Raw genomic sequence first — 25,999 nt, 5'->3', positions numbered from 1 at the left:
TAAAATGCATCATTAATCAAAGGAATTAACAATTCAACAGGTTTATGCACCTGATAAAGAGAGCTTCAAAATATATCAAGCAAAACCTGATAGAAATGCAAGGAGGAATAAACAAATCCGCAACTGCCACAGACTTCAATACCTCATCTGAAGAATAGAGTCAAGTAGAAAAATCAGCTAATGTATGCTCAACTTTAACACTCTCAAACAACGTGAACTGACATTTTTATGAAATACTCCACCCAACAGAGCAGAACACACAGTATTCTGAAGTGCACACAGTACACTGACCAAGAAAGACCACAATTAGGGCCATAAAACAAGCCTTAATAGTCAAAGAATTCAAACCATACAAAGTAAGTTATCTGACCATAAATTAGAAATCAAGAGCAGGAAGATCTTGGGAAAGTTCCCAAATGTTCATAAATTTAACAATAAATTACCCATGGGTAAAAGTAAAAAAAAGAAAAGTTAAAAGGAAAACATACCAAAATGTGTGCGACACATCTAAAGTTGTACTTAGGGGTAAATTAGTGGAGCTGACTGCCTATATTAGAAAAGAAGAAAAGTTTTGTATCAATAACTTCAGGCTCTACTTAAACTAAAAATTACAAGCAAATTTAAAGCAAAAGAAATGAAATAATAATAGCAAGCAAAGCAAAAACAAATGAAATAAAAAACAGAAAAACAATAAAAACTGAAAAACCAAAAGCTGATTAAGAACTATAAAACTGCTAAGTTACTAGACAGACTAATCAGGGAGAAAAAGAGAAAAAACAGAAATTATGACTAATAGAGGATGCCATTTCAAATCCTACAGATATGACATTGAAAGGAAAATAAGAGAATGTTAAATAACTTTTGACCAATAAATTTGACACAAACTTCCTACAGTTAGAACCAGACAAAGAACAACGGATGGTTCAAAACTGGGAAAGGAGTACGTCAAGGCTGTATATTGTCACCCTGCTTATTTAACTTATATGCAGAGTACATCATGCAAGATGCCAGGCTGGATGACTCATAAGCTGGAATCAAGATTGACAGGAAAAATATCAACAATCTCAGGTATGCGGATGATACCACTCTAATGGCAGAAAGTAAAGGAGGAACTAAAGAGCCTCTTGATGAAAGTTGAAAGAGGAGGGTGAAAAAGCTGGCTTAAAACTCAACATTCAAAAATCTAAGATCGTGGCATCTGGTCCCATCACTTGATGGCAAATAGATGAGGAAAAGTGGAAATAGTGGCAGACTATTGTTTGGGTTCCAAAGTCACCGTGGACAGTGACTGCAGCCATGAAGTTAAAAGACACTTACTCCTTGGAAGAAAAGCTATGACAAACCTAGAAGGCTACTAAAAAGTAGAGACATCATTTTGCTGCCAAGTCCACATAGTCAAAGCTATGGTTTTTCCAGTAGGCATGTTTGGATGTGAGAGTTGTACCATAAAGAAGGCTGAGTGCTGAAGAACTGACGCTTTCAAATTGTGGTACTGGAGAAGACTCTTCAGACAGCAAGGAGATGAAACCAGTCATCTGGTTTCAACCAGATGAAACCTTGAATATTCATTGGAAGGAATGCTGCTGAAACTGAAGCTCCAATACTTTGACCACCTGATATGAAGAGCCAACTCACTGGAAAAATCCTGATGCTGGGAAAGATTGAGGGCAGGAGGAGAAGGAGGTGACAGAGGAAGAGATGGTTGGATGGCATCACCGACTCAACGGACATGAATCTGAGTAAACTCCAGGAGATGATGAAGGACAAGGAAGCCTGGCGTGCTCTAGTTCATGGGGTAGCAAAGAATCGGACACAACTTAGTGATTGAACAACAACAACGGTCAAAGTTCATCCAAGATGAATTTTTTAAAAAAATCCTAGATAGCTCTAAGCATTTAAATTTGTAGTTAAGAATCCTTCCATAAAGAAAAGTCCCTGCCTACATAGTTTCACTGGTAAAATAAATCAAAGAAGTTAAAAAAAAAAAATCAATTTTACACATGCCCATCCCCCACCAAACAAAAGTATCAAAGCAAAGCGCGTAATATCCTATGTCATTCTGTGAGATCAGTGCTATCCTGTTACCAAAACTGAAGAAATAATTATTGACATGAAAACTCTAGACCCCAAATCCCTCACGACCATTAACATAAGCAAATTATATCTGATAATCTATAAAAAGCATAAATCATCACGACCAAGCGTGACCTTCCCCAGGATTGCAAGGTTTTTTAAAAACTCAGAAGTCAATGTTCTTGTGCTTATTAAGAAAATAAAAGAGAAAATTCTTTTGATAATTTCAACAAATGCAGAAAAATCATGTGACAAAATCTAACATTCATTCATAATTTTAAAGTCTCTGCAAACTAGGAATGGGAGGGAACTATTCAGCTCAACTAAGAAAAACTTACAGCTAACATCATACCTAATAGTAAAAGACTGAATGTTTTATCCCTAAGATTGGGAATAAAGCCAGGATGTCAGTTCTACTTCAACATCTTTATGCTAACCCATGCAATAAAGTAAGAAAAATAAAATGCAAACCAATTAAAAACAAATAAAATTGTCTTTATTACAGACAACATGATTTTTGGCATACATTCTAAAGGAATAAGGGCTGAAAAATCAGGAAATAATCATCAATTTTTAAAAAGTTTTTACAGTTAATAATAACCAGGGCATCCCTGATGACTCAGTGGTGAAAAATCTGCCTGCAATGCAATGGACACTGGTTCAACCCCTGGTCCAGGAGGATCCCACATGCCATGGAGCAACGAAGCCTGCACACCACAACTACTGAGCCTGTGCTCTAGAACCTGGGAGCCGAAACTACTCAGCCCACACTCCACAACTACTGACGCCCGCACGCCTACAGCTCACGCTCCGCAACAAGAGAAGCCACTGCAACGAGAAGCCCGTGGACCGCAACTACAGGGCAGCCCCCTCATCACGCCACAAGCAGAGAAAAGTCTTCATGCCGCAATGAAGACTCAACACATCCAAAAGTAAGTAAATTAATAATAATAATAATAAAAAAGAACCCACATACACGGATGATAAATACTTAGCAAAGGAATAGTAGAGCTAATTTCTTAAGCTATCTATAAAAGCATATAGGAGGTATCATAATTATGAAAGCTTAAAAGTTCTCCCTTTGATACTGGGAATAAAGAAGTCATTCCATATGATTTTCCATGTGATCAAAAGAACCTATAGAAATGTACTACCTTAACAGGTTGAATTTTGCAAGATGCTTTGATACATGGTCAATATACAAAAATCAACTGCCTTTCTATATCAGCAGGACAGAAAATGAAGAAATTTATTATCAATTACAAGAATATTTTTCAAATCTAATACCTAGGGATAAATCTAACAAAAGAAATATAAGACCTCTATATAGAAAACTATATACAAGAGTTATGATAGCTAAATAAAACCTAAATAAATGTAGAGATGTATTGAGTTGATGGATTAAAGGAGTGAATCCCATTAAGATAATAATTCTCCTATAAAGTGATCTACAAATTCAATAAAACTGAAGTTAAAATAGGTCTTTGTGACAACAATAAAAAGGTTCTAATGTTTATACTGACATTCAAAGGGATAGGAACATCCAAGATATTCTTTAAGAACAGGAAGGAAGACTACCTATTAAATATCATCTTACTACAGAGCCACTGTAATGAAGGCACAAAGATACACAAACATATCAATGTGCTCAAACAGCTCAGAAACAAGCCACATATATAAGCACACTTTATTTATGACATAAGATGGCGCTACAAAGCAGTGGGGAAAGAATCATCTCTTCAATAAATCATGCTGTACAAGTTTGGGATCATAATGGAAGTAAAATCGAAATAGGACCCCTTGCTTCATATAATACACAAAATTAAAGTCTAGGCAGATTGTAGATCTAAACGAGAATGGTAAAGTAAGAAAGTTTCTAAAAGAAAACAGAGAAGAATATCCTCACATGAGAGTAGGAATATCAGGGCAATATCAGGGCAATTTCTTAAAATACACAAAAACAGTAACCAAGAATGAAAAATAGTGATATATTAGATATACTAGCCATACCAAAATGGCTAAGTGAAAAACATGGAATATATTAAGCACTGGCTAGGATATCTCACCAACCATGTATGAGGGGTCTCATTTCATTGATCCATACCCGACCGAACACAATATTTTTCATCTTTTCCCCCTTAGCTAGTTTGATGGATGTATATTTGTCTTTCATAGGAAAAGATGTTAGCATTATCTACAATTAAAGCTGAAGATAAATATATGCAGAAATTCCACTTCTAGTTACATATGCAACAGAAAAACTTACTAAGGTTCAAATACAGGAATGTTCATAGCAGAATTATTTATCAAAACCAAACACTGGATATGATCCAAATGTCTACTGACCAAAAAAATGGATCAGAGTTGTGTTCTATTCATTCATCAGTATACTATCCAGCAATAAAACAATGAAAATAAACAAAATACTGTCACATGCAACAACACTGATAAATCTCACAAAAGTAGCCAAACACAAAAGAATACATACTCCATGATGACTGAATTCATATAAAATTCAAAACACAGGCAAAACTAAACCTGGTGTTTAGGGATTTGAACTTAGGTTGTATAACCATAATGGAATGCAAGTAAGTAATTCTGCTGCAAATCAAGACAGTAGTTACCTCTGGAAGAGGAAGGTATACTGACTGGGAGGAGCATGGCGGTGGCCTCGGGAGTGCTGGCAATGTTGCTTCTTGTCCAAGGATGTCATTACAAGGGTGCCTGGTTTGTAAAACTCACTGAGCTGCATATTTACGTCTTGGGCACTTTTCTGTGTGCATTTTGCCCACACACAAGTATAAAAAGTTGTCTAATTAAAACTCTTATGTAACAATATAAACTATTACAAAATGATTACAAAGGTTTGATGAGAGAAAAGCGAAATAAGAGGGGTGACCACGTTGGGCTGGAATTAACCGGTTGCAGTAGCAGAGAGAGTTGAGAGTTGAGGGAGTTCCACAATGAGAAGCCAACACGTGGTGCCCAAAACTAAAACCCAAACACACCATTTAAGCATATTAAAGCAAGTGCAAACAATCGGCTAAGAGGTAAGAGGCCTTGTTCTAGGAAACAGGAAAATGGCAGATGTGAAGTTGGAGGCCTGTTCATCTAACTTACAGAACTATCACTGACTCTCTAAAACCTTAAAAAAAAAAAAAAATCCTACAAAGTCACCATTTCAAGCAGAAACTTCCCAGTCCCATCTCTTGCTCACTTCTTCACTTCTACCACATTCTATGAGAGAAGGCATTAACCGTTAACCTAAAGGAAATTTCTCTAAGCAGAACTGATTCTTCCTCCCACCCACCAACTTTGATTAGCTCACTTGTGAATCTTAAAATGAATATAAAAGAAAATAAAGAAAGAAAAACTCAATCTTTCTTCTAACCCATAATGAAAAATAAAGCTACAGACAAAAGTTAAAGTATATAATGATTAAGGAAAAAAAGGAAGAATTTCCACTGTGGATTATAATGCATGAACTACCAGCAAATGATAGGAGAATAGCTATAGTAAGGAAATATGAATGTAAACATTTCTAAATGTAGTTAAAAACTAGGTGTATAACTTCCAGACTCAAGATACACACAATTAAGGCACGAGCGTTGTCGAGTTAAGGTGGCCCTAATGCATAAAAATTAGGCCGAAGACAGTACAATAAAATTATGTGAAATACGCTCATTTATCAATTTCTAAATAAATCTGATTTATTCTTAACTGACATCTTAATTATCCATATTTACATCTGGAATATAACAACTTTTCTTTCTTTAACAATCTGAGACAAACAAAATGTTATGATTATACATTAGCTATGCCTCTTCAGTTTCTAGAGCTGAAATGTCATGTCAATTACTTATATTAGATTTAATTTTACCTTGTTTAATCTGTCCTTGCACAGTATGACTGGTAGTTGGAGGGGAACCCCTTGCCTTGGAAAGGTCTGGGGTGCTTGGTCTAGGTGGCCTTTAAAAAGAAGAAGAAAATACATGTATATATACACATTCATAGTTTCATAATTCCAGAGCCATTTAAAATATTAAGCTTCCTAGTTCCAAATGAATTGCAATAGAAACACATACAGAACCTTTTCAATTTGCTGTACCAAAAAGATAGGGTTTTTGTGGGGGTTTTTTTGCTTTGTACCTATTATCATTTTCTATTTCAGATTTTAATACAGAAATTAAATGGTTAGCAAATAGCAAGTAAAACTTTTACATCTACAGTTTATGCTTTAAACTAGTTTAAGAAATATTTAATCTACTACCACTGACAGATAAATATGATAATTAGCCCTTCATTTTTCAATATTATTATGCTCATATTTCAGCCCACTCTGTATCATTGGTCCAAATGAATTTATGGAACAATATATTGAGTTCCATAATTACCATATGTAAAACAGTCGGCCAATGGGAATTTGCCGTAAGACTCAGGAAACTCAAACCAGGGCTCTGTAACAACTAGAGGGGTGGGGGGGCGAGGGAGGTGGGAGGAAGGTTCAAGAGGGAGGGACGTATGTATACCTGTGGCTGATTCATGCTGATGTTTGGCAGAAACCAACACAATACTGTAAAGCAATTATCCTTCAATTTAAAATAAATAAATTAAAATATATACAAAATAAATAAAGTAAAATATATACAAATTTCAAATAATTCAGCCATAAAGTCTGAAAAAGGCAATAAGGCATAAAGAAATCTTGACCTCCACGGCCGCCTGTTCCCTTTTGAATTCTGGTTCTACCACTTACTACTTGTGTGACCCTGGACAAGTTACTTCTCCTCCATGTCTCTGCTCTATCATCTGTAACAAAAGGATAATAAAAGTGCCCACCTTACAGTGTTAAGAGCATTAAGGAAATAATATTTGTAAAGTGCTTACAACAGAGCAAGACACTAGAGAAGTGCCACTTTAGTAGTTAAATTAAAAAAAAAAAAATCTAAATGTGGTCAACTCTCAATAAAGTATAATAAAACCAGAGTTTAAAAAGCTGTCTTTGTGACTTCTGGAAAATGAGAAATACTAAATCAGGCTAAGTATTCTAGAAACATTAAAAGAATACTCTTCCGCATTTACAAAGTTGTTTTCTCTTTTCCCATTGAGAAATTCTGACTACCTCTCATAAAATTTCTGAAGCCAATCACTGAACACTTACCATTCATTACACATGGGTCACAATAAAGAGATGCATTCTAACCAAATATACATCTTGAATTAAATGTCAGTGCCAACTACAGGTAGATATAATCCAAGATTATATTTACTGAAGAGCTAGTCTATAAGTTATTTGTTAAAGCTGAACTCTGACCTACTCTTCCATTCCAATATTTTTTTAAGATAGCTACTAAGTATGTCTGAGTACAGATAAAACTGTACAATCTGATTATATTTTAAGCCATGCATGCTGTAGTTAAAATTTAAAGGGGAAACACTGAGATGACACAAAAATGCCAAGGCGTGTAGAGTCCCCCCTCATGGCGAAAAAAGGTAATAAGACGTGACAAAAAGAAAACAGGTTTCTTTTTTTCTGCATCATAAGGATAAAAATCAAGCTAACAAGGTCACACCTGGTAGGGCCCTTCTTCATGTGATCACCAATAAAAGTTGCATTGGTCATACTCATCAAGGTGTTTGCCAAAGATATGACAGACAGCAGATGCTGCGTGGTGACAGCCCGGGACAAGCCGTAGGTCCCCTTCCCGACACCCTCGGTGGCCGCCAGCTTCCTTCCCACTTGGGCTTTCCCGCGGGACAGTTTACCGGATGCCTGGTTATAACCGGGAAGCATCAGGGACATGTGACCTCCTCGCGACAAGAGGCCAAACGACACCGTGCAGTGGGGTTTCAGCATCCCCAGGCGGTCGAGACACACTTCGTCCAGGACTTCATTCAAACCCCAGGCGTGGAGGCAGGACATGAACAACTTCGCGGTGTCCATCGTCAGGTTATACTCCAACAGGGTCAGCGGCTTGGACTTGCTGGCCCGATACTCAGGGTCACCGTCCTCTCGCCTCTGTCGCACCGCCTCTTCATCCTCGTCTTCGTCATCCAGGAGGTGCTCCTTTATGTTCTCTTTGATGGTTTCCTTCACTTGTTGGAAGAGGACTGCTGCTCGTTTTCCGGTTAGAAAAGAGCCCCCTTTGTCTGAACTGCCAGATGCTTTCTGCAGATTCTCTGGGGAAATAAGCGTCGTATTCGGCCTAGAGGCTTCTTCAGTCAAGAGTTGAATAATCAGCGCTTCCACATCAAAGAAGAGCACGTGTATGTCCGGGTCTGTTAGGTTTGTCTTTATTGCTTGAACCATCAGGGAGTTATGAGAATATTTAGGTAAATTTCCCTGCAACAGATATTTTGAAAAGATGGTTATAATTCAAAGTATTTCATGTCATGCCTTCATTAATGAACAATACATAGTTGAAGGAATTAAGCTGCCTTTTTAGGTACCTATATCATTAAAAGGAACAAGGCAGCTTTGTCAATCAGCAGCACATAAAAGATATGAACTTAAAATCAGAAGAACGCCGTGCTGAAATAATTACAAAATTGTCAGTTTTTTTAAAAAGAAATGAAATACTATTATTGAAGCAGGGAGTCTTTCTACTCATAGAGCAGGTTAAAAATTGTTTTGATAACTTGAATGCAAATTCTACGTCTGAGAATAAGCCACTACTGTTTCACCTGAAAGAATAATCCATCCATCACAACTCTTCTTCCTTTTAGTTGCTGCACCAGATTCCTTTCTTACTTTACCTTCAGTCTCTCCCTGTTCGCAGATTCTTTTCCCTCAATAGAGAACATGTTCGAGCCTACTTAAGATTCTTCAAAAGAGCTTTTGTTTGACCACGTTCCTTCTTCTATTCCTCTCCCAGTCTACTGCCCCTTTTAGCCAAATGTAAGGAAAGGAGTAGATTAATCCAATGGAAACTCTTTGGTCCCTCTCCTCATTAATATCTTTGCATATCTCTGACCATAATCATTATTTCTGACATTGTTGACTTTGCTAAATGAGAAAGAGAAAGTACAAAAAGAGCTTCCCAGAGAATACCTTCTTGCTGAACCTTCTAATTCTGACCACTCAGTTACATGCCCTGAACACTCATTCTTTCTCCCACAGTAGAACCATCACCTATTTGTAATGGCCCCCTAATGTCCATCACCAGCCAGACAAGCTCTTGAAGGAGTTTCAATCCTGTATTTCCCACTGCTTTTACCTGGATGTCCCACAAAACCTTGTATCTAGTATGTTCTAACCTCACCCTCCCACTAAACCTGCTGCACCTCCCGAGTCACGGGTTGAGAACTGTTCGCCTCAGTCACCACCACCACGCCCAGACCCTTCTCTCTTCCAAAACGGATTCACCGCCCTTTGTCTGTCCTTACTCCCATCCAGCCTCTGCCGAGCCACAAGACTCCTGAAAAGCCAATCTAATCATGCCAGTCTTCTGCCAAAAAACTGCCCCATTATCATGGGTTATTAAGAGAAATGAAAAATACAAAACTGAAAAACTAAATCAAAATATAGGTGACTATATCTGACCTCAAGAGGAGAAAGGACTTGCCACACAGACCTAAATTTCAAATTCACTACTAGAAAAATTGAAGGCAAGTAAGAAATAGGAATAAAAATGCGCCACAAATAAGACTGATAAAGTTACAATCTATATTAAAAAATGAGTGCCAAAATAAAAGGGAAAAATATCATAAAAGTCAAGGACAATTCACAATAAAAGAGACAAATAATCAAGGAATATAAGGGAAAAACTGACTCAAACTAGCTGTCGAGATACCATTTATAAAATTAGCAAACAGTAAACACAAAAAAATTACTTAGCCAGGAGTACAATGAAAGTCAAACCCACACACTGCAGGCAGGACTTTCAATAGCAGCCCTGTCAGAAGAGTAGGGGCGTGTGAGCCCTGAAGACAGTTTGATCAGTACATTTATTTCTAGAACCCTATCCTAAATAGTCAGAAATACAAAGATTTATGTGCAAAGATGCTTGGTGAAATAGTACCCACTATTTTAGATTGAAAACCACCTAAATAATCTAACAATAAGGAAATAAACAGTTTAAGTATAATCATATAATACATACTGTAATCACTACACATCATGCTTCCTTGGCACATTTAATCACATGGCAAAATGCCTGTATTCCAATTTTAAGTGAGATAAGATTACACATGAGCACACACGCACACACACACACACACACACACTATACAACAGGTTTAAAATTCTGATTTCATTTATTTAATGCCCAAGTATGTATCTGAGCATGGTGAGAAACACTGGAAAGAAATGATGAAAATGTTCCTATTACTTTTGGTGATGCAATCATATCAGATCTACATTTTCTTATTTCTATATATTTCTTACATTATCTATAATCAGTATGTATTTTCATAATTAGAAAACACAGTTCTTGGATAAAATGCTAAATCCCTCAGCACAACATTCAAGATCTATTACAACTCGATGCCAAGTACTTTCCTGCTTTAACAGACAGGTTCCAGTGCCATAACCACACTCCCTCACCTACTGATCCCCTTCTTTCTTTACCCAAAATACTCTTCTTCACTCCACTCAAGCCCCTTCTCTTCCATCAAGATCCTAATTCTCCCACGGAAAGTTAACCCACAGCGAACCCAGTTCCCGTAAGACTTTTTATACACATCACAAACCCGCACGCCTTGGCTGTATTTATGTAATTATAGCTATCTTATGTATTTACATGTTCCTGTTCTCTATAGGAACTGTGTCTCACTCATCGTGTGCAATCCCATGCCTATCCGAGCACCTGGCAAAATAAACAAAGGACATTATAAAAATCCTTGTAAAACTATTTTAAGTTGCTAATCAACTCTTCATCATAACATCACACTAGGTCCCTTACATGGTCTCTCTTCCATCTCAGTCCTCCTCCCACCTGACTGTGTTCCTTTCCTGCTTAAGAGGCTTCAGCAGCATTTTATAACCCAGGGATAAAATCTTTGCAAAGCAAAGACTTCTTTGCAAAGCACAAAACAGCCTCTAAAATAGATGGCTGCCTATTCCTCCAATTTCATCTCTAACTACAACCCTACATCTTCCACTGAAACCAAATGAAGCCACCTGTGCCTTCCAGAGCCGCGTGGCCACGGCCTCTGCGCGTGGCTCCCGCCAGGATGGGACCCCCTTCTCGTCCTCACTGCCGCCACTCGCGCATACATCCACTCACCCTTCAAGAAGCAGCTCAAGGGGCTGCTCTTTCAAAACGTATTCCCAGAATTGTCTCTAATTCTGCTCACTTTGTATAAGCCTCTGCTCTGAACTAACACACGGTGTTTAAAGGGAGGCAGAAAATAAATATCACTTCCATACTACAGCTTAAGAACCTCAGGTGCGTCAGTAGTAGGATACATTTCCACTACACAAAGTATGAAGTAAAAAAAAGCAAGACTTTCTGAATTCCATCCCGGTATTTCATTCATTTGTGCCGCATTCATCTATGTTCATGCAAGGCACTAAGGATACAGACAAATACGATGATTTTCTGGCTATGGAACCCCAAACTCACAACCACCCACATGACGGTGCAGTGTGAACGGCGCTGCAAACAAAGGACACAGGAAGGCACGATAAGAAAACCAAGGACCGAGTCCCCCTCGGGTGATCGGGGGCTCCCCACCGAAGGGCCAAGGTGAACTACGGAAGGCAGAAAGGTGAGAAGGGCTGAGGCAGGAGACAGCTCCGGATGGGTGCTGGTGTCGGTGCCCAAGGCAAAGCACGCAAGGCGTGGCTCGCTGAGAGCACAGAGGTCCACACCGAGGCTTCTGAACCTTCTCGTGCGGCCCAGGAGCCGCTAAAGCAGTGCCTCCCCGAGACCATCAGGGATGCTTGCTGGAGTACAGGTTCCGGGGCTGGATATCAGACCACATCTCTTGGAATGGACCAGAATCTGCCTACTAAAAACCTGAGATGACTTTACAGTAAAGCGCGAGAAAAAGAGGAAGAGAAAGTGAAGTCGCTCAGTCATGTCCGACTCTTTGCGACCCCATGGACTACAGCCCACCAGGCTCCTCCGTCCACGGGATTCTCCAGGCAAGAGTACCGGAGTGGGCTGCCGTCTCCTTCTCCAGGGGACCTTCCCGGCCCAGGAACAAACGCGGGTCTCCTGCACTGCAAGCACACACTCTACTGTGTAAGCCGCCAGGGAAGCCCGAAGTCTGAGAACTATTATCTGAAGACTTTAGTAAGGGGGGCGACATGATCAAATTTAATTTTATAACTACTCATCTACCAGCAATGTTGGCTGAAGAGAATAGATCCAGGTCATGAATACACGCTTGAAGGAAACAGAAGCCACCCAGATGAGCAGAGACAGAAATATGCAATGGCGCCAGGAATTAGAAGATGGGCTGGGGGACAGATGCACATGCTGACTGTGTAACGTCAGACACTGTGCTTACAGGTGTGCGCTGCTGACGCTACCTGGACTGAATGAGACATTAAATTACATAATAAAAGCATTACACCTGATGGGCCATAACATCAGAACTGTTAGCAGCGAGAGCTCACACACCCGAGCCGCTGCCATGACCTGGGCGCTGTGCTGGGCCTTAGGGCCGCTGATGTCACAACAAATGCACTTTATATCAATATTAGGTAGACAGACGCGGCACGAGGTTTGAGGGAATAACAACATTAGGTAAACACGGTACTTTAGTAAATACTGTCTTTCCAGTTAAAAAAATCTACAAAATTAGTTTAGGAGAAAGAGAAACCATTACTACCAAAGAGTTAAAAATAAAAAAAATCAAGCATGTTCGGTCATTATTGAAGCAGCAAGAGTTGCCTGAAGAAAAAAAACCCGCCATAACGAGGACACAAGGTCGTCTTGGAAGCTCCCTCCTCTGATGCCAACCACACGCGCCCCTTCAGCACCCAGGACCTGCCCAGGTGCCGCCTCTCTGGCAGGGCTGCCGGCAGACCGCCTGTGTGATCGGGCGGCTGGGAGGTTATCTGCGTCCGGCACCCTGGGATCTGGGCGTGACTGCTGCGACTCCTCTCCTCAACCTCTTGGTCCTGCTGATTGTATCACTGTGGCAAAAACGGAATCTAATGGCAATCCACAGTCAGAAAAAGAGAGGGAGAAGAGAAAGACGGCAAACAGCAATGAAAGCAGATGAGACAGAGGGAGACAGGAGGAGAGGAGAACAGAGAAAGGCTCAAGCCCGCGTCCTGTAGATGAACTACAACTTCTAACGTCCCCAAGTCCCGCACGTGACCTGTAATGCCTGACCGTGGATTTCACTGACTAGCAAAGTCTTATTACAACAAAATATAGACACCAGCGAAGTTGTGAGGGTAAGATTTTAGCTACATGTACACACTGCTATCCCTCATAGCTCAGTCGATAAAGAATCTGCCTGCAATGCAGGAGAGCTGGGTTGGATTCCTGGGTCAGGAAGATCCCCTGGAGAAGGCAATGGCAACCCACTCCAGTATTCTTGCCTGGAGAATCCCGTGGACAGAGGAGCCTGGCGGGCTACAGTCCACAGACCGTGAGAGTTGGACACAACTTAGCGACTAACCCACCACTACCACACACTGCTCTATTTAAAACACACAACCAATAAGGACTTACTATATAGCACAGAGAACTCAGCTCAACCTTGCCTGCCAGCCTGGATGAGACCGGAGTTTGGGGAAGAATGGATACATGTGTATCTATGGCAAAATCCCTTTACTGTTCATCTGAAACTATCTCAACATTGTTAATTGGCTATAGTCTAATACAAAATAAAAAAATTTCTTTAAAAAAAGTTAGCTACATGCATGAGGATGGCAGAGTTGATCACTGGCATGTCTGATATCCAGTATATTACACTAAGATTAGCTAAAGAAAAATAACCAAAACATCTACCAAACTCCTAGGACCTCTTGACTTAATCATAAGATATACAACATATAGAGCCAACTAACTCATTCAGTCATCTTATATTCTTCACAATTTCAAGTACAGGCCAACTGATCCTGGAAATTCTTTAACAGGAATGTTAGTATGTTTGCTCTGTCACCTTTATTAAAGAACATCTGAAATGTGTGCTCACAAACTCATTTTTGCATTATCATGGAGGAAGATTTAATTCAACTCAGCAAATATTTGTGGAATGACCATTTTCTACAATATGCTTGAAAGGAAAAAAAAGCCTCTGTACTTACGGCAATAATGTTAAAACTTACTTGAAAAAGGCCAACAGAAAAGCTAAATCATAAGGAATATACAAATGAAATGGTCTTGGTAGTAAAACCTAATGTTAAATGCAAAACACGTATACACGAACAAAGCTAGTTAGACATATTTGATATGTTATTGTAAGTTCTAACTTTGTCTTCTGTATATAGAAAAATACAGATTTAGTAATTTCAAATAAACAAGGAACTTGACTTAAAATATTACAGTAACGCAAAAATAAGAAAAAATTATTGGGTTGCTTGGTCATCACTGGAAGTGAACCTGTGGCAATCACATGAAGCTTTAGCAGCTGCTGAAACTGTCTCAAGTGAAACCCAAGCAAAGCGATGGAACTGTGATCACGGGATCAATCTGTATTCAACCTCAGGTATTTTTCAGCACACGCAAATACACACACAGCGCAAAGCAGCAGCCCCAGCAACAATAACAGACAAAACCAAACCAGTTATCTTACATTCTGCAGAGAAGAACGTTGTTATGCCCTTTCTACAACATTTACTATTACATATTTGAATATATGCCAGGTTAAGTCATGTCTGCTGAAACCCCTGATAACTTTGCCCCCTACACCAATGACATGATGATGCCCGCCGTATTTCATCTTACCCGATGACTAAGAGACAATTAAAACACTGGCGGTCATCTTACTTTTGCACCACTCACTTCAGCATTCCCAATTTAAAAGCTTACTTATTTCTGAACTGTTTTTTAATGTCATGATTTTTGAGACAATTTTTAAAGTTACCTGGTAAAATAATTCACTGTTTTTCCTGAAAGGGTCCTGAGTTCAACCTATAATCACAATATCAAACAGTTCAGATTTCTACCTAAACATTAACTTGATTTATGAAGTTAGCATTAAACATCAGCTGATTTTGATGGTAAAGTGGAAAGAAGAAAAGTGGATGATTTTTAAAAAAATTTTAAATCTCCTTTGAAACCAGAGATGAAGGATACTAATAAGACTAGGAAATGTTATCTAACATACACACACACACATGCCTCTACAAATATAAATACTGAGTTCTAAAATAGAATATAAGAAAAGATGTATTAAAAATATTATTATTTTATAAAATAACTATGTTGATATCATTTATAATGTATGCTGTAAATAATTTTTAATTTCCTAGGTATGGAGTACCAGTTTACTATTTAAGAATAAATTGATAAGAAAAATAAATAAATAATTTTATTCTTGATTATGGATAGAATATTTTATTGAATAAGGAACTTTAAAAGAACTTCTGAAATCTGATGCATAATGTTGAATACAAAAGTTTCAAAAAATAAAAACACAATGATGTCTTAATGTACTTTTAAAACATTCTAAAATTCAGTGAGGAGGAAAATCCAACCATCTGCTATTTTAAAAAGTAGGCTTTTAACGTTAATGATTTAGGGAAAGGATTAGGGAAAGGGAAGGAAGGCAGGGAATAAGGAAGACAAGGAGGGAAGAAGGAAACAAAAATTTAACGACCAAGAAAATGTGTCAAGACTGAGATGGAGATTTGGTGCCCTCTGCTGTCCTGTTGTGGTTACTGCACACTAATAGGAAAACAGATGCGCTCTCCCTCAGAGAACCCTGTTTTAAGTTGGAATTAGACAATGTACTTATTCTAAATATTTGGTTTTGGATAGAATGGGATTTTGTGATTAGGCATGAATTACAAGATACTCATTAGATGATGTTATTTCACTTCCTTTCATGTGTTTTCATTAACAAGTATATTAATAAGCATAAACCAAAAAGAGAGAGATTTTAGTTACTGAGGGGTTTTAAGGTTTTATGTGTGTGTGTGTGTGTGTGTGTGTGCGCGCACGCACACGTGTGCGCTCAGTCATGTTGGACTCTGTGTGACCCCCATGGACTGCAGCCCACCAGGCTCCTCTGTCCATGGGATTCTCCAGGCAAGAACACTGGAGTGGGTTCCCATTTCCTCCTCCAGGGCATCTTCCTGACCCAGGGGTCAAACCGGAGTCTCCTGCATCGGCAGGCAGATTCTTTGCCATCTAAGCCACCGGGGAGGCACCAAGGATTTATACTGTACTATAATTCATGTCATATGACATAAATAAAATGCAAATTACTCACAAGTTAGTTATAAGTGTTAAACAAAGTTTCTTTTTATAAAGAAACTATCTTCTAAAGATATTTCTACAGGCCATGTCTTACAAGATAATATTGGAATAATAGTAACAGCCAATGACATTAACATAGTGAGACATTCCAAGACCAATACGCTGACTTTCCACAACACTAGCACAAAGGAGAATGACTTGCAACTCTCCCCAAAGGGCCAAGGGACCGGGTAACACGACCTGGACCCTGGAGGCGGGGCCCCTACTCCTCCTGCTTCTCTGTTAGATCTTTATGTGAATCACTCACATCTTCAGCATTAATTCTTCTATTTCACAAATAAAAGAAAGACTACTTACTTCAGAGAGCTGTTGTCAACAGCTAATAGATAAAACAAGCAGTGTTTCTCTTGCTATCCAGCTTATTTTAGTCAATATTGCAAATGAATATGTTGAAGACACATGTGAAAGTTTAAACCACTAAAGGAAAGAAACAGTTTTAAGGAAAGAAACTGTGTTTGAAGGGCTTCTATTTTGTATACAAAACTCAACACATTTGTGAAAGAATGGAAATACAATGAGATTCTGGGTAGCTGACGTGAAGAGAAAAGATAGGACTGACTGCTGATGAAATGAAAAGGGAAAGAAAGCCTCCCTGACTGCCCCTGGGTCACCGCGGCGAGGAACCTGACTTCAGCAAGACTCACGTCGGCTCCCGCGCCTCTGCTCAGCCGCTCAGCCGCGTCCCGCTTTCTGTGAGCCCGTGGACCGCAGCCCTCCAGGCTCCTCTGTCCATGGGGTTCTACAGGCAAGAACACTGGAGTGGGTTGCCATGCCTCCTCCAGGGCATCTTCCTTATGCAGGGATCAAACCTGCGTCTCCTGCATCAGCAGTGGGATTCTTTACCACGGCGCCAGCTGGGCGTCGACCCTCTCCTCCACCACTGGTCTCAGCACGCGCTGCCTCTGGCCCGATCACTGCCCTGCCCACATCTGCACGCGCCACTTTCTACGCCTGGGATGTTCCTGCCCACGCTTCTTCCAGATGTCGAGCCTCTAGGCAAACGACCCTTTAGAAAAGCCTTCCCAGCAACCCTGCAGGGCGGCTGGTCTCCTTGGGCTCTGTCGCACCCGGCTCCCACCGTCTAAACGAAAGCTCACCCCAGTGGACCGCCCGCTTGCCCCCCACACTGGAGCAGGAACTCCTCCGGGCCGGTGACTAACACTTTCCACTGTTCTCGTCTGGGGCCCTCTTAGCGTCCGTGCTCAATACCGGCCAAATGAATGCAATCAATCAATCAATCAATCAGAAGTATCAAACAAGTGTGCGCTGAATCCCTAGTGTGCGCTGAATCCCTACCAAGATCAATGTTTGCAAACACGCTGCTCATTTAACTTCGTTATAACATTACACTACCACCACCACCGACACACACATACATACACACACACTTTAAAGCTAAAAACAATGGAAGCTCAGAGGTTAGTCGGTCACACTGGTTTCATAGCTTGTCAGTAGTCAGGATGCGGCAGGAAGTTCAGGCCCTCCTGTATCTACTTGACCTTTGACTCTAGACATCAAGAGCTCTCACTGTCCCTTCTGCAGAGACTCAGGAGATGGAGGGCTGGGAGATGAGGGAAAAGGTGAACCCACCCGACATTAATCATCCTTCAAGTACTGGCTTCCTCACTATAACGCAGTGAGCACTGCTGGGCGCTGGAAACACAAGAAAAAGCAAATGGTCCTTTGAGGAGCTTAGTCAGATAGAAAGTGGTGGATCTCAGCCAGGGGTGGTTCCCCCCCACAGCCCCAAAGGACACTGGCAACGTCTGCAGACATCTTCGTGAGTCACAATCTGGAGAGGGTGCTGGCGGCATGTGGCGGGCGGAGGCCAGGGTGCACTGCACAGGGCGGTCCCGAGAAGAGAGCCCTGCACCCAACTGCCAGCGGAGCCAAGAGAAGAGGCCCCGATACACAGACGCAGCCGGTAAACAAGTGCATCGCCTGCTTCCCTGTATCGGTACGAGAGTGAGCACCGGGCCAGAAACCAACCAAGCGCCAGAGCATCTGAGAAGACTCCACTGACTCTGCCAAACTTAGCGGCATCACCGGAAAACCTTCAGCACCTCTGCGGAAGTCGTGGTCGTAAGACCGAGGCTCCTGAGATGGGTGGGAGTAGCCGGGCGCGGGCCTTGGGGAGGGGTGGGTGATGGAACAAGGCCGCTCCACACACCGCGAAGAGCGGAGACAGCTGACCCCCAAAAAACTCGGAGGCTAGGGGGCATCCACCCATCCGAGCAGTCAAAACTCCATGTGTAATTTACAGTCAGCCCTCTATAACCACAGTTCCTCTTATCCACAAATTCAACCACTTCTGGATTGTATACTACTGTAGTGTTTACCATTTAAAAAAAAAACTCCAAATGGACCCGCAGAGCTCAAACCCCTGTTGTTCAAGGGTCAACTCTACTACATTTACTGAAATACAGGTGAAAGACTGGGAGCCAATTTACATTAGATTGTGAAAACCTAAAATCCTGATTTATGACTGTGAATCCCCTCCTTTGTCTTTTTCCTACCTCTTCCTCTAAACCCATCCAGTCCCCAGAGAAAACATGACTTTCACCAAGGCTGATCGCTGCTAGGTGATGGAGGTGTAACTGTGATTAAGGAAAACAGGTATCGTCACACAAACTAAGAAGAGAGAGATGTGTGTGGAAGAAGAATGGGAAGTTCTCTGAACGTACAGGCATCCTCAGAGACACTGTGGCTTAGCTTCCAGACCACCGCAACAAAGCGAGTCCAGACCATCACAATGAAGCGAGTCACGTGAACTTTTCAGTCTCCTGGTGCACACGCACGTCATGTCTAAACTACACTGCAGTATAACAGCATAGTGTCTAAAAACGTACCTACCAAACTAAAACCACTTTATCGCTAAACAAAATTAAAAAAAAAAAAAAAAACCAAAAACCTGTTAACCATCACCTGAGCCCTCAGGAAGTCTTCTATTTGACAGTGGAGGGTCTGCCTCAATGCTGATGGTCACTGACGTTACCACGGCGATGGCTGCTGAAGGCTGGGGTGGCTGTGACGATTTCCTAAAATAAGACAACGACGCGGCAAACTGCGTCGATGGACTCTTCCTCTCATTAACGATCCCTCTGTAGCAGGTAACGCCATTTGACAGCATTTTACCCATAGAACTACTTTCCAAATTGGGAGGTGATCTTCTCCAAACTCTGCCGCTGCTTTATCAACGTAGCGTATGTCAGTTTAAATCCTTTGTTGTCACTGCGAAAATCTTCAAAGCATCTTCACCAGCAGTAGAGTTCGTCTGAAGAAACCTCTCCTCGTCCACGCAAATTTCATCATGAGGCGGCGGCAGCTCACTCACACCTTCAGGCTCCATTCCTAACTCTTGCTCTGCTGGCATTTCCACACCTGCAGTTCCTTCCTCCACTGAAGTCTAGAACCCCTCAAAGGCACCCGTGAGGGTTGGAGTCGACTTCTTCCAAGCTCCTATTACGGTTGATATTTTGAGTTCTTCTGGTGAGTCACAAATGTCCTATGGCATCTGGAAAGTGAAGTCTTTTCAGAGGTTTTCAATTTACTCTGCCCAGATCCACCAGAGGAATCATCAGCAAACACGCCAAATATAACAGCTATAGCCTTACAAAATGTATTTCTTAAATAATAAGATTTCCAAGTTGCAATTACCCCCTTGATCCAAGAGCTGCAGAGTGGATGCTGTGTTAACAGGCACGGAAACAGTGTGAATCTCACTGTACGTCTCCCCCAGCGCTCTTAGGCAGCCACCCGGTGCGCTGTCAAGGAGCAGTCAGCTTTAGAAAGGCACCTTTCTACTCTGGGCCACAGGGTCTCAGCTGTTGTCTCAGTGGTTGTTCAGTCACTCAGTCGTGCAGACTCTTTGCGACCCCACGGTCTACAGCACACCAGGCCTCCCTGTCCTTCAGCATCTCTTGGAGCTTGCTCACACTCATGTCCATTGAGTCGGTGATGCCGTCCAACCGTCTCATTCTCTGTCGTCCCCTTCTCCTCCTGCCTTCAATCTTTCCCAGCATCAGGGTCTTTTCCAGTGAGTCAGCTCTTCGCATCAGGTGGCCAAAGTATTATCTCACTGTAGGGCCTAAAACACTCAGCAAACCGTGCTGTGGACAAAGGTGCTTTGTTGTCCCGTTCGCCGAGCCCAGGCAGAGGAGACTCACCCTGCTTCTTCAGGGCCCTGGGGTTTTCAGAATGATAAATGGGCACCGGCTTCCACTTCGAGTCACTGACTGCATTAGCCCCTATCAAGAGAGTCAATCTGTTTTGGCACTTTTGTAGCCAGGCCCTAAGTTCTTCTCTCCAGCTATGAAAGTCCTAGATGGCATCTTCCTCCAGAAGAAGCCTGCTTCGTCTGTGCTGGAAATCCGTTGGTCGCTGTAGCCATCTGCATTAGCGATCGGGGCTGGATCTTGCAGGGAAGTTCTGCAGCCTCTGCGTCAGCACATGCACCTTCATGTTACAGAGATGGTGTCTTCCCTTAAAACTCAGTTTTCTCCTCCCCCAAGTCAAAGCCAACTGCCTTCCCTCTGCCTTGAATCTGCCATCTTCCCGCCCATGTGGAACCCAGCCTCACTGTGTGCTGCGCTTCGTCGCTCAGCCCTGTCCACTCTTTGCGACCCTGTGAGCTGCGGCCCGCCAGGCTCCTCTGTCCATGGGGATTCTCCAGGCAGGAACACTGGAGTGGGTTACCATGCCCTCCTCCAGGGGATCTTCCCCACCCAGGGATGGGACCCAGGTCTCCCGCACTGCAGGCAGATTCTCTACCAGCTGAGCCGCCACCAGGGAAGCCCAACAGATCACGAGGTCCGGCCAAACACAGCTCACAAACCATTCTTTAACTAATACTCTCCCCTACACATCCTCAGATCTGACGTACATACTGGCTTTCACAGAAAATTCTTTTTGAGGGAAGAATCCTAACACTACTTCTTTTTTTATTAAGTTTGAAAGCTGCTGAGGTGAGAGAGAACGCTTTAGTGCTTCCCAGGCACACACGGATGACTCTCTTCCCCCCACTGCCCGTGTCTCTCCGGCTGGCCCCCAGGTCCAGTGAGCACATGGGTCAGTTCCCACTCCCCTCCCTGCACCTGCACCCGCGACTCCCAGAACACACGCCACCCACCCACACCCCCCACCTGACGATGTTCCACTCCTTCTTCAACGCCCCCTCCTCCAAGAAGCCAGTCCTGATCACGTCAATCTAGGCCAGGTATCTGCAATACTTTCTGGGTCTCCTCAGCCGTCTCTGCACTGCATTGTATTTATCTGTTTATATTTCCTGAGGGTGAATATCATGTCTTATTCATTTGGGCTCTCGAGGGCCTAACACAGAACCTAAGAGTCAATAAAAGTTTCCTGAACTAGACTGATTCAATTATTTTCTAACAGAGGCCACAAAAGTCAAGAACTTTGAAAATATGTTGTATGGTCTAATAAAGAGCAGATTTCCCAATCATATTAGATGGGAAGAAACTATTTCTTACCCAAAGAACTAACATATTGATTCCAGTCATGAGTCTTTACGCTTCTATCAAATCACTTCAAAGTACCTTTGTCGTTGTTTAGTCACTCAGTCGCATCTGACTCTCTGTGACCCCATGGACTGTAGCCCGCCAGGCTCCTCTGTCCACGGGATTTCCCAGGCAAGAATACTGGAGTGAGTTGCCATTTCCTTCTCCAGGGGATCTTCCCAACCCAGGGATCGAACCTGGGTCCCTTGCATTGCAGGCAGACTTTTTAACAGTGAGCCAGGAGGGAAGCCCACATAGAGAGTATGTGTCCTTTAAATTCAAAACCACACTGCTATCTTACCAGTGTGATCCAGGAAAAATATATTCATAAATATGCTTCATCTAGTTCAAATAATACACAGGTAAGATTTTAAATGTTTAATATGATTTGTCTTTAACTAATTCATCTCACTGAATTTTACACTTAATATCAAGAATATAGAAACTCAAGGGGATTCTGGGAAGATCACAGCAGTGACGCCAGCATAGTTACTGGGTTTTTCCAAATCCCTCCATAAAAAGGGACAGCACAATTAGATAGCATAACTGAAACCCACTGAGAACATTTTCAACAGAACCAAGTGATGAAGTACACCCATCAATTCCAAAATTCACGTGGATGGGAAAGGCCACCAACAGCCAGAAAGCTCAGCTGGTGTCAGGCATGCTGCAGGAAGAAGGGGAAATGGATGCTCTCCCGTTTGAGAGCTCTGCCGACAGACATTCATCTGAAAAATAAATCTGGAAAGAGCAGCTGGACCTGGGAGGGCCTCACCTACCTCAACAAGTGAACACGCGAGCCACAGCTGTGAGAAACGTGGGGCTGGACCATCAGAGCCCCGAGGCCCTTACAACGCGATGCCTCAGGGTACCCTGCTAGGAGAGGATGCCCCGGTGATGAGAAACTGCTGAGGGTGTAATCAAAATGGACAGGTAATTAAAAAAAAGCAGGGCGAAGAACAGTGCCGGAAACAGTCAGAAAGCAAGCCACCATCTTACTGAACCACGTGAAACAACAGAAGGAGTCCTGTGAAGTTAAAAATGCTGCTTGAATTACTCATTAAAAAAAATCCAGGAAAAATTATTCCACAAAGTAATATTCCAAAAAGTACTGAGGTCAAATTATTGCAAGCAGAAAGAGAGTAAGATTGGGACTTCCCTGGCGATCTAGTGGCTAGGATTCCATGGTTCCACTGCAGGGGACACGGGTTCGATCCCTGGTCAGGGAATTAAGATCATGCATGCCACATGGCACGGCCAAAAAAACAAAATAAAGCTACTATTGAGAGAGAGACAGTAAGAGCAAGAAAACAGACATGTTTAAGAAGCAACTGAAATGAATGCACTATTCAAAACAAGCTAGAGAACATGTTTAAAATGATACTCACCATGAAAGAACACCACAAATGAGAATTAGGAAAATCAGAAATGAAATGACTGAACTCAAGAAAGAATTAAAAATAAAAGAAAACATCACTTTGACAAAGAAACCTAAACAGAAAAAAATACGAGAATAAATAAACTGATCATGCCTAAGAGAAGCAGAAGGTGGAAAGTAAAGACATATTAACAACCAAAAAGAAAAGGTTTCTCCCTTGCGGGAGGTAAGCTTTTGGTCAGCACACCTAAAAGGAGATTTGGGGTGGGCAGGAAACTGTCTACATACAGGGGGAGCTGAACAAATCAATGCATCGAAAATACTGGGTGAGGTTTTTCCCACAGGTGAGAAGAGAGTTATAACATGCCAGGCGGGGAGCCTAGAACAGACACTGCGGTATGTGCTTAGGACTGGAGGTAACGGGGTTAACCCAAGGCATTTCATGTATTTAGGAAGACAGAGAAGTACTTAAAAGCCATATTATTTGTTTGCGTCACTGTGTATGCCTTGTAAACACGCTGTCCACCTCTGTCTACTGAGAGGGACGCAGGGTCATCGCAGGAGCCATGAGCCTACAAAGCACCCAGATTTGGTTTCTAATCATTATCCTCCATTAAGGGGAATCACCGGTCACACGGGCACTTAATAAACCTTTCTTCTGCTATAGTGAGACATTCCCTCCTTTGTTTCCTTAAGGTTCAGCTGCTTAGCTAGGTCTCCCTAACTTTATTTATTGACAATTAGACAGCAATTAGTCTAATATAAAAATTTTATCTTAATAACCACTTAGAAGAACCCAAAGCTGAATTCATATATAAGTATATAATAATAAATATACAATTAACATACTCATATTTTCTTTTAAGAAAATTTCATTAAAGTTTGGGGACAGAATGTTAGGCAAGTTTAATTGATTCTCCAAAGGTCAGACATATCATAAGAATTTTTCTAAGGCTGAGGACAGCTCACCAGAAAGGGCTGGTATCTGTACATGACGCCATTTGACTTGTCCCTGTCTGTACTGCACAAGTGCCCTTTTCACAATGAATCATAAAGTCAATTCCATCAGTACAAATTTTTTTTTTTACAGAATGAACTCTGCAAGCAAAAGACACAGAGTATGTTCTCAGTAGGTTATATTTGACTTCTAAATCCCATTCTATCGCCTAGTTACACAGAATACAAAGTTACTGACCTTTGCAAATATAGCCCATTCATTTTTTCAGGGTTTTGACTAATTAGACAACGGACAGAGAAATTCAAGGTAAAAGATAAATCATTATAGCCACTTTTCAATTTCTTCAACTTCATTCTTTTTCAACATAAATAGGGTGATTCTAATTGATACAGTGTGTAAGATGTGAAAAGTGCAAGTGAAATCGCTCAGTCATGTCCGACTCTTTGCGACTCCATGGGCTGTAGCCTACCAGGCTCCTCCATCCATGAGATTTTCCAGGCAACAATACTGGAGTGGACTGCCATTTCCTTCTCCAGCCTAAGATGTAAGGCGGCACAATAAAGAGTTACACAGTGTAGACCTATGAAATGAATTCCATGCCACAAGGGTTTTCTAGCTTCACTGATAAAATCCCATTGGCCCAAGGCATCCGTCAAGATTGCCTCACCAAGAATCAGTCTGACAAATGATTTATGGGAAAACTTGTCAAAAAGATCACCAGATATGCCCAGACATGCTTCTTGACATATTCATTTATGCATTCCTCAAATACTACATGCCAGTTACGACCTCCTAGTTATTTATATCATACAAGTCCTCTAACTCCTAACCCAGCAGAGTACCTGTTCTGAGTTTAATGACAGATTAAAAGAAAAGAGGATGACTCTACCTTCAAGGAATTATTACCACTTCCTTTTTTTCTTTTTAACAGATATCACTCTTCCTCCACTGAAAACAACTTGTTGTATTCACCGCCCTCTTCTCATCATTACAGTGTTAGCAAGGCTGAACTCTCCAGCTCTGCTCTCAGCACCACGTCCTCCTCCAAGGCCCCACCGATGACTCCCTCCACCAGCAACAGGGTCAGCGAGCTCCCAAAGCATAAGCTCCGCTCAGCCCTGCAGCCACCGAAGCTAACTCTGCACTCTCCTTTTCCTCTAAAAGCAAACTTCTTCCACGTACTGCACCTCCACTTGATCTCACGGTCACTCCTAACTCATTGCACCCTGACTTCTGACCCAAGTACTTCTACCAAAAGAGCTCTTAATGATGCACAATGACTTTATTAATTATTAACTCCATATGCTCTTTTTTCATTCCCCACCCTTGGTGTTATTTCATTTCTCTAATATACTGTCAACATTTACTTCCTTTACAAGAATTTGCTTTCCATTACATGTGTAACCTAGATCATTGGAGGTTACTTGTCCAAGGTCACCAACAGGCAGGAAGTTACAGAGATGCAGCTGGAACACAGATACACCTGTCATCAGAACTTGGCCTCTAAACTACTCCTCTGTTCTGCTTTTCAGAAATGAAGCAAAGGCCATTCAACTGGGGAACGATATCCACAGCCTTAATAATGTCATCTTCCGATGCAAGGGTCAGCAAACTATGACCCAGGGCCAAATTCAGCCCACTGTCTATTTTTGTTAACAAAACTCTGTTGGGAGCTAGTCACATT

At 41.6% G+C, this 25,999-nt stretch overlaps 1 protein-coding gene across 1 annotated transcript in view; it reads right to left on the bottom strand.

Annotated features, from left to right (window-relative positions):
• WDR7 (WD repeat domain 7) overlaps positions 1 to 25,999 on the bottom strand; it is a 327,399-nt gene that overhangs the window by 238,966 nt on the left and 62,434 nt on the right. The window contains exons 8-9 of the mRNA XM_043443687.1: positions 7,647 to 8,416; positions 5,954 to 6,042 (exon numbers count right to left, since the gene is read on the bottom strand). Coding sequence (XP_043299622.1) covers positions 5,954 to 6,042; positions 7,647 to 8,416 — 859 coding nt within the window. The remainder of the gene's footprint in view (positions 1 to 5,953; positions 6,043 to 7,646; positions 8,417 to 25,999) is intronic.

The sequence above is a fragment of the Cervus canadensis genome, chromosome 23, assembly GCF_019320065.1.
Source record: "Cervus canadensis isolate Bull #8, Minnesota chromosome 23, ASM1932006v1, whole genome shotgun sequence".
Taxonomy (NCBI): domain Eukaryota; kingdom Metazoa; phylum Chordata; class Mammalia; order Artiodactyla; family Cervidae; genus Cervus; species Cervus canadensis.
Note: the sequence above shows the minus strand (reverse complement) of the source record. Positions and strands in the feature narration are given on the sequence as shown.